The 9,342-nt window shown below is 45.0% G+C and overlaps 3 non-coding genes and 1 gene segment (V, D, J or C); 1 reads left to right on the top strand and 3 right to left on the bottom strand.

The window, feature by feature from the left end:
* Positions 1–460: 460 nt before the first annotated feature.
* Positions 461–977, top strand: LOC119959451. The segment is given in 2 exon segments: positions 461–506; positions 592–977. Coding segments are annotated over 2 exon segments (432 nt in total).
* Positions 978–3,631: 2,654 nt separating this feature from the next.
* Positions 3,632–3,704, bottom strand: trnav-uac. Its single transcript has one exon. It is a non-coding gene; the product is annotated as a tRNA-Val (tRNA).
* A 1,676-nt stretch (positions 3,705–5,380) lies between these two features.
* On the bottom strand, positions 5,381–5,453 carry trnav-aac. The gene has a single exon. It is a non-coding gene; the product is annotated as a tRNA-Val (tRNA).
* Positions 5,454–5,944: 491 nt separating this feature from the next.
* On the bottom strand, positions 5,945–6,017 carry trnav-uac. The gene has a single exon. It is a non-coding gene; the product is annotated as a tRNA-Val (tRNA).
* Between the last annotated feature and the right edge of the window lie 3,325 nt (positions 6,018–9,342).

The following is a 9,342-nucleotide window of genomic DNA, read 5'->3' as shown; positions in this document are numbered from 1 at the left end:
GCATCTTGGTGTGGAATTGGGTGACTGTTTATCCCGGGAACCTTTAAATCAATAATTATGCATTATATTTCATGCACTGGATGGCACTTGACTGATTATAAGATATTTATTTAACCTTTCACCATAATTAGAGTAAAATATCTACGTCAGGAAGGTTGTAAACACTGAGATCGAAGCAAAACGATTTAAACGGAGAAAGAAGCAGAATGGCTGACAATGTGACGTAGAGAAAGTGAGGAAGAAAGACCAAAACACACAGTCAGGGCTGGAATGTGATTGGAGAGAACCAGCCGCAATCATTCCCCAGCTGACAGTGATTGGTCCACAGCTGACGTTAGAGCTGAGAGACCGGCCAATCGCAGCACTGAGAGACGCCTCTCAGTTTCATAGGAATTGATATTAGGCTCGACGCAGCAACATATTTGAAACAGTGCCGCTGTTTACTGTCCCGTCAAGAACCATGTGCTCCCTGTGTGCTTTACTGATAATAATGGTCTTGCTGTCCGGTGAGTCTGAGCTCAAATCCTCAGTCTATGTTTCATGGGTTTTATTTACTCCCAGATTTCTGACATATTGTATATGTTGTTACAGGAACCAATGGCCAAGATTCAGTTTCCCAGGACCCACCTGAATTACCGGTTCAGGAAGGACAGACGGCAACATTGAACTGCAGTTACAAAGCAGATGTCACTGGCAAGACTCTCTTCTGGTACATCCAGTATTCCGGCGAAGCTCCGAGATATCTACTGAAGAAATATAGCACGGGGACTGGAGAAAGGTCTTCCGATTTCCCAGGCCGGTTTTCTGCTGATTTGGACAAGAATAGGAAAACAGTTCCTTTAAATATCACCAGGGTCGGTGTCTCTGACTCTGCCGTGTACCTCTGTGCTCTGAGCCCCACACTGTTACACAGACACAGTCAGCTCGTACAAAAACCGGCAAGGCACTCCCGCCTCCTCACACTGAATCCGATCTGAGACCTGGATTGTGAACTGTTAGTACAAACAAAACTATATGAGAACTGATAGCTTGCCCAGATGATCTCCTTCTATGGTGCTGAATGTTGTTCATTCTGTGTAAAATCCCGATTTACGGAACTTTTCCTGGTCCGAGCTGAGCTCTAAATGGGGAACTCTGGTTCCGTTATGTGAAAAAATGAAATGTTACCAACCCGTGCCCCATCATAAATATTAACCCCGATAAAGAACCAACATTTGATTTAATGCCTGTTAGGAACTTAGTTTTTTTTATAATAAATTTAGTGTACCCAATTATTTTTTTTTCAATTGAGGGGCAATTTAGCGTGGCCAATCCACCTAGCCTGCACATCTTTGGTTTGTGGGGGTGAAACCCACGCAAACACGGGGAGAATGTGCAAACTCCACATTGCGAATGTGATAACCACTACACTACAGAAACAGCTGGCAGCGCAGACTCCAACGGACCTGTGTCTTCTTCAACTCAACTGCCTTGTTGCAGCTTCGCATGGTTCGGCTGAGAGGCCATGTCACTTCTCACAAGAACACGTCTGTTTCTTTAAAACAGATGTCTAAACTTACAAGCCAATAGAAGAAGCTATATTGAACTGAAGAATTTGTTCAGCAAATCTCTAACGGCGAAATGCTCTCTTCTATTATTAATGCAGCATTCTGAAATCCTACAGAAAAAAGCAACCGACTTTACACAATATTTGTTTCGTTATTCAATGCTTGAGTTGAGTTTAAGAACTGACAATTATGTGTTTCTTATATTTGACCTCTTTGCGTTTTGGTGTGTAAAATGCTGCAGCCTAAATACCGTTCATGTATAAGAAAGGAGGGGTAATTCTAAATCAACATTGAGCCTGGATTCCCACACTGGCTTTTCCTGTTTCTCCATCAGGAAAACCGATTTTTCTTTCCCAAAGCTGGTTCAGTTAAGTCTCTGGCATTTCCTCTAAGTCAGTTACAGTATCGTTTGTGTCTGTCCTTTTGAGTACACATTACTTTCAGACATCCTTCAATCTGGCCTGTTGCATTTGCTGATCCCAATGCATTGGAGAGACGAAATGCCGACCGGGTGACCACTTTGCAAAACACCTTCGCTCCATCGACAAGCTGGTGGCAGACTCTCCTGTCGCTTGGTATTTGAACTCACTCTCCTGCTCTCATGTCCACATGTCCGATCTTGGCCTGCTGCAATGTTCCCATGTAGCTCAGCACAACGCCGAGGAAGAGCACCCCATCCTCCGAATAGGCACGGTACAGCCTTGCGGGTTTTACTGTAGGCTCAACAACTTCGCACCGTGAAATCACTCTTCCCACTTCACCACATGTTTATTTCCATCAACTTATTTTCATTGCTTCCATTGATATGTCTTCCTCTCCCATTGTCTCCCCCTCCCCATTCCCCTAGCCAATCGCATCCCTCTTGGGAAATCCGCCCCTTGTTCCTCGTTGTCATCTGCCATTAACACATTCTAATCTTCTAATCGCCTCTGTCAGCACAGTTCTTAACACTGATTAGAAACATTTACATTCCCTTTTTCTTTCGACCCAACACATTTTTGTTATTCTCCACCCATCGCTGGCCGTCTGTCGAGGCCCAATGCTTCACGCTCCCCTCTCCCCCCACCCACCCCCACATCCCCCACACACTCCGCCAGTCAACACCTGACCAAAGATCCAGTTGTCCAGCTTCGACAAAGAGTCACCCAGACTCGAAACGACACTTGCCATCTCTCTCCACAGAGGCTGTCAGACCTGCTGAGACTGTCCTGTGTTTTCTGTTTTTCTTTCCCATTGACGCATAAGCAGTGAGTTGCTTTTATCGTACATTTAGACATGTTTGAAATGGTGATTAAATATGTTCATCTGCATCTGTAAACCCAAAAAATTCTGTGGTGGATGAACAAACTGCTAATATCCGAATCGTGGCAAAATAGGGAAGGCTTTTCTTCCCCTGGCGTCTTGAATATTCCGTATTTCTGACTTTGTTGCAGGAATTTTAATATCTCAGGAGAGACCAAATCTCATGTTCCTCGAACGTGCGAGATTGAGGAAGAAAGGTATTTTGTGCAAACATTCGTCACACAAAATGTTTCTGCATGGTTTCGAACTGGGGACCTTTCGCGTGGTAGGCGAATGTGATAACCACTTCACTACAGAAACTGCTGGGAGCATCGCAATCAGTGGCCCTGTGCAATGTTGAACCTCAATGTACTGTTGCAGCTTCTAACGGTTCCGCTGAGAGGCCATGTAACTTATTGGAAGGAGCCGTTTCTTTAAAACTGATGTCTCAACTTATTAAAGGATCAGATATTGAACTTTGCTGAACTGGAGATAAGTTATGTTTTGCTTGAAGTTAAATTGAGAGGGCAGGGCTTTCATAAGTAACCACAGCTGAAACGAGAATTGATGATGCCCTGATCACTTTGCTCTGCATCAGGAACCAGCTGTCCAACCCACTGAACTAAAGGGGACGCCAAAACTAGGAGCTGCGAGCTAGCCAAGAGTCGAACCTGGAATCTCCTGATTTGTATCCATTGCGCCACTGGTCACAGCGGTTATAGGCTTTTGCTATTCCTCGATGATGCAGGACAGTTACGAGATTGAGGTAATATTTAGCGATAGACTAAACTGGAAACACCAGATGTTTCTGCCCGGTTTCGAACGGGGGACCATTCGCGTGTAAAGCGAATGTGACAACCACTACACTACAGAAACAGCTGGCAGCGCAGACTCCAACGGACCTGTGTCACCTTCAACTCAACTGCCTTGTTGCAGCTTCGCATGGTTCGGCTGGGAGGCCATGTCACTTCTCACAAGAACACCTCTATTTCTTTAAAACAGATGTCTAAACTTACAAGCCAGTAGAAGAACCTATATTGAACTGAAGAATTTGTTCAGCAAATCTCTAACGGCGAAATGCTCTCTTCAATTATTAATGCAGCATTCTGAAATCCTACAGAAAAAAGCAACCGACTTTACACAATATTTGTTTCGTTATTCAATGCTTGAGTAGAGTTTACGAATTGACAATTATGTGTTTCTTATATTTGACCTCTTTGTGTTTTGGTGTGTAAAATGCTGCAGCCTAAATACCGTTCATGTATAAGAAAGGAGGGGTAATTCTAAATCAACACTGCGCCTGGATTCCCACACTGGCTTTTCCTGTTTCTCCATCAGGAAAACCGTTTTTTCTTTCCCAAAGCTGGTGCAGTTAAGTCTCTGGCATTTCCTCTAAGTCAGTTACAGTATCGTTTGTATCTATCCTTTTGAGTGCACATTACTTTCAGACAGACTTCAATCTGGCCTGTTGCATTTGCTGATCCCAATGCCATCTACACTGCATTGGAGAGACTAAATGCCGACTGGGTGACCACTTTGCAAAACACCTTCGCTCCATCGACAAGCTGGCGGCAGACTCTCCTGTCGCTTGCTATTTCAACTCACTGTCCTGCTCTCATGTCCACATGTCCGATCTTGGCCTGCTGCAATGTTCCCATGTCGCTCAGCACAACGCCGAGGAAGAGCCCCCCATCCTCCGAATAGGCACGGTACAGCCTTGCGGATTTTACAGCAGGCTCAACAACTTCGCACCGTGAAATCACTCTTCCCACTTCACCACATGTTTATTTCCATCAACTTATTTTCATTGCTTCCATTGATATGTCTTCCTCTCCCATTGTCTCCCCCTCCCCATTCCCATAGCCAGTCGCATCCCTCTTGGGAAATCCGCCCCTTGTTCCTCATTGTCATCTGCCATTAACACATTCTAATCTTCTAATCGCCTCTGTCAGCACAGTTCTTAACACTGATTAGAAACATTTACATTCCCTTTTTCTTTCGACCCAACACATTTTCGTTATTCTCCACCCATGGCTGGCCGTCTGTCGAGGCCCAATGCTTCACGCTCCCCTCTCCCCCCACCCACCCTCCACTTCCCCCACACACTCCGCCAGTCTACACCTGACCAAAGATCCAGTTGTCCAGCTTCGACAAAGAGTCACCCAGACTCGAAACGACACTTGCCATCTCTCTCCACAGAGGCTGTCAGACCTGATGAGACTGTCCTGTGTTTTCTGTTTTTCTTTCCCATTGACGCATAAGCAGTAAGTTGCTTTTATCGTACATTTAGACATGTTTGAAATGGTGATTAAATATGCATCTGTAAACCCAAAAGATTCTGTGGTGGATGAACAAACTGCTAATATCCGAATCGTGGCAAAATAGGGAAGGCTTTTCTTCCCCTGGCGTCTTGAATATTCAGTATTTCTGACTTTGTTGAAGGAATTTTAATATCTCATGAGAGACCAAATCTCATGTTCCTCGAACGTGCGAGATTGAGGAAGAAAGGTATTTTGTGCAAACATTCGTCACACAAAATGAGAAGCACGCGATGTTTCTGCCCTGTTTCGAACCGGGGACCTTTCGCGTGTTAGGCGAATGTGATAACCACTACACTACAGAAACCGCTGGGAGGATCGCAATCAGTGGCCCTGTGCAATGTTGAACCTCAATGTACTGTTGCAGCTTCTAACGGTTCCGCTGAGAGGCCATGTAACTTATTGGAAGGAGCCGTTTCTTTAAAACTGATGTCTCAACTCATCAAAGGATCAGATATTGAACTTTGCTGAACTGGAGATAAGTTATGTTTTGCTTGTAGTTAAATTGAGAGGGCAGGGCTTTCATAAGTACCCACAGCTGAACCGAGAATTGACGATGCCCTGCTCACTTTGCTCTGCATCGGGAACCAGCTGTCCAACCCACTGAACTAAAGGGGACGCCAAAATTCGGAACTGCGAGCCAGAAGTCGAACCTGAAATCGCCTGATTCGCAGTCAGACGCGTTATCCATTACGCCACTGGCCACAGCTGTTGTAGGCGTTTGCTATTCCTCGATGATGAAGACCAGTTACGAGATTGAGGTAATATTTTGCGACAGACTAAACTGGAAACACCAGATGTTTCTGTCCGGTTTCGAAACGGAGATCATTCGCGTGTAAAGCGAATGTGATAACCACTACACTACAGAAACAGCTGGCAGCGCAGATTCCAACGGACCTGTGTCACCTTCAACTCAACAGCCTTGTTGCAGCTTCGCATGGTTCGGCTGAGAGTCCATGTCACTCCTTACAAGAACATGTCTATTTCTTTAAAACAGATGTCTAAACTTACAAGCCAGTAGAAGAACCTATACTGAACTGAAGTATCCTGTTGTTCTGTTTCCTCCCCCGGTAATTCACTTGGTTAAGACGTACCACATTTCTAACCTGCCCCGGTTTTAATGAAAGGTGACGGTGAAAGACGAACTTTGTTGTCCTGTCGACAAATGCCGCCTGACTACCTGAGATGGTGCAGTACTTTTGGCGTTTGAGATGGTGATTAAATATGTTCATTTGTAAATCGCTGAAATTCTGTTGTGGATGAACTAGCTGCTAATATCCGAGCTGTGCCAAGATATGAAAATTCTTCACCTCTCATTGCCTGCCGAAAATTCAGTGCTTGGGCCTTAATGTTTAATTCAGTTTAGTGGCTCATGTGAGACTAAATGTCATTGTCCTGGAACACACGAGATTCCGGCATCATTCAGGAACAGAATTATTTTGTGCCCAATAATTGTGCACACTTTTCTCGTGCTTGCGTGTCAAGCGAATGTGATAACCACTACACTACAGAAACAGCTGGCAGCGCACACTCCAACGGACCTGTGTCACCTTCAACTCAACTGCCTTGTTGCAGCTTCGCATGGTTCGGCTGAGAGGCCATGTCACTTCTTACAAGAACACGTCTATTTCTTTAAAACAGATGTCTAAACTTACAAGCCAGTAGAAGAACCGATATTGAACTGAAGAATTTGTTCAGCAAATCTCTAACGGCGAAATGCTCTCTTCTATTATTAATGCAGCATTCTGAAATCCTACAGAAAAAAGCAACCGACTTTACACAATATTTGTTTCGTTATTCAATGCTTGAGTTGAGTTTAAGAATTGACAATTATGTGTTTCTTATATTTGACCTCTTTGTGTTTTGGTGTGTAAAATGCTGCAGCCTCAATACCGTTCATGTAGAAGAAAGGAGGGGTAATTGTAAATCAACTTTGAGCCTGGATTCCCACACTGGCTTTTCCTGTTTCTCCATCAGGAAGACGGTTTTTTCTTTCTCAAAGCTGATTCAGTTAAGTCTCTGGCATTTCCTCTAAGTCAGTTACAGTATTGTTTGTGTCTGTCCTTTTGAGTACACATTACTTTCAGACATCCTTCAATCTGGCCTGTTGCATTTGCTGATCCCAATGCCATCTTCTCTGCATTGGAGAGACTAAATGCCGACTGAGTGACCACTTTGCAAAACACTTTCGCTCCATCGACAAGCTGGTGGCAGACTCTCCTGTCGCTTCGTTTTTGAACTCACTGTCCTGCTCTCATGTCCACATGTCCGATCTGGTCCTGCTGCAATGTTCCCATGTAGCTCAGCACAACGCCAAGGAACAGCCCCCATCCTCTGAATAGCCATTTGAGAAATGTTTGCACAATTATTGGGCACAAAATAATTCTGTTTCCTGAATGCTGCCGGAATCTCATGTGTTCCAGGACTATACGATTTCGTCTCACGTGAGCCACGAAATTGAATTGAACATTAAGGCCCAAGCACTGAATTTTCGGCAGGCAATGAGAGGTGAAGAGTTTCCATATCTTGGACAGCTCGGATATTAGCAGCTAGTTCATCCACAACAGAATTTCAGCGATTTACAAATGAACACATTTAATTACCATCTCAAACATGTCTAAATATATGACAAATGCAACTGACTGCGGATGCTTCAAACGGAAACTAAAACAGAAAATACTGGACAATCTCAGCAGGTCTGACAGCCTCTGGGGAGCGAAATGGCAGCTGTTGTTTCCAGTCAAGTGGACTCTTTGTCAAAGCTGGAGAACTGGAACTGGAGATTCAGACGATTGTGGTTGGGGGTGGGGGTGGTGGAGTGCTGTATTGGGCCTCGATAGAGGGCTAGCAATAGGTGGGAAATGACGAAAATGTCTCGGACAGAAAGAAAAAGGCAATGTAAATGAGGCTAATCAAGGCTATGAAAGGGGCTGATGGCGCATCAAGCGGTCAGAATGTGTTAAGGGCAGAACAAAGGTAAGCAGTGTGTCAGAGAACAATTACAAACAGGGATCTGATTGATCAAGTAGGATGGTATGGGCTGGTGAGAGGTGGGCGATGAGCTCAGCTTCTCAAAGCAAACCCAATGTGAATGAATCCCGCCGTCGACGCTGCAAAGAAATGAAGAAAACATGCGGTTTGACCAATGGGAAAGCCTCATCGAAGGGCTCGTCCGGGATTTGAACGCGGGACCTCTCGCAAATTCCGACAGCGACACACCCAAAGCGAGAATCATACCCCTAGACCAACGAGCCCCGCAAAAGCAGTCAAAGCATACTGTCATTGCCTTCGAAAATCAATCTAACATCTGCGGAGAACGCCAAAAGTACTGCAACATCTCAGGTAGTCAGGCGGCATTTGTCGACAGGACAATAAAGTTCGTCTTTCACCATCACCTTTCATTAAAACCGGGACAGGTTAGAAATGTAGTACGTCTTAACCAAGTGAATTACCGGAGGGAGCAAGCAGAACAACAGGAAAGGGCTCTAATGGGGGGCAAGTCAGGAGAGATTAAATGAGAAGAGGCCTTGGGACCCTGGCCAGAGAGTTAGGATGGCATCAAATTAGAGAATAATGACACCACAGTATGAGGCCATTCCGGCCGCCGTGTCTGTGCCAGCTCTCTGTTAGCGCAATGGAAGAAACAAAGAAACAAAAGGTATGTCTGGAGGAGCTATCGATGGCATATTGATCAACAACTACCGCCCGGACACAAAGAACAAGTGGAAACAAGATTGAATCCCAAATCTGCGATGGAAGGACACACAAAATGGGTGCAGCATTTACAGTGTGAAACTGCTGAACACACACTGAGTGTGAAAGCTGTATTGAGCCCAGTGGAAAGATGCGCTGCTGTTCCTCGAGTGGCTGTTGAGCTTCTTTGGAACATTTCACGACGCCGAGGTCCGGGAGGTCAGCGTTAAGAACCAGCTCTCCAGTCTGTTCAATTCTCCACTTTGGCTCTGTGGATTAGATAGGTCGCGTCCCTGTGGTTAACACATATCTGGAGCATCAATTTTATCCAAACGCACTCCAGCTCAGACACTGTCTCTCTCTCTCGAGCATCATCTGTGGGGAGAGAAACGACGTAAACATTCCGAGTCCTGAGAAATATTTTTCAGAGTGGGCCAATATAAATCAACCCTGCCGTCAGCATCGCAAACAATTCGTAATCCCTGACCTGGAGTAAAGAGCCT

The sequence above is a fragment of the Scyliorhinus canicula genome, unplaced genomic scaffold (genome assembly GCF_902713615.1).
Source record: "Scyliorhinus canicula unplaced genomic scaffold, sScyCan1.1, whole genome shotgun sequence".
Taxonomy (NCBI): Eukaryota; Metazoa; Chordata; class Chondrichthyes; order Carcharhiniformes; family Scyliorhinidae; genus Scyliorhinus; species Scyliorhinus canicula.
This window is presented reverse-complemented; position numbering and strand designations above follow the sequence as displayed.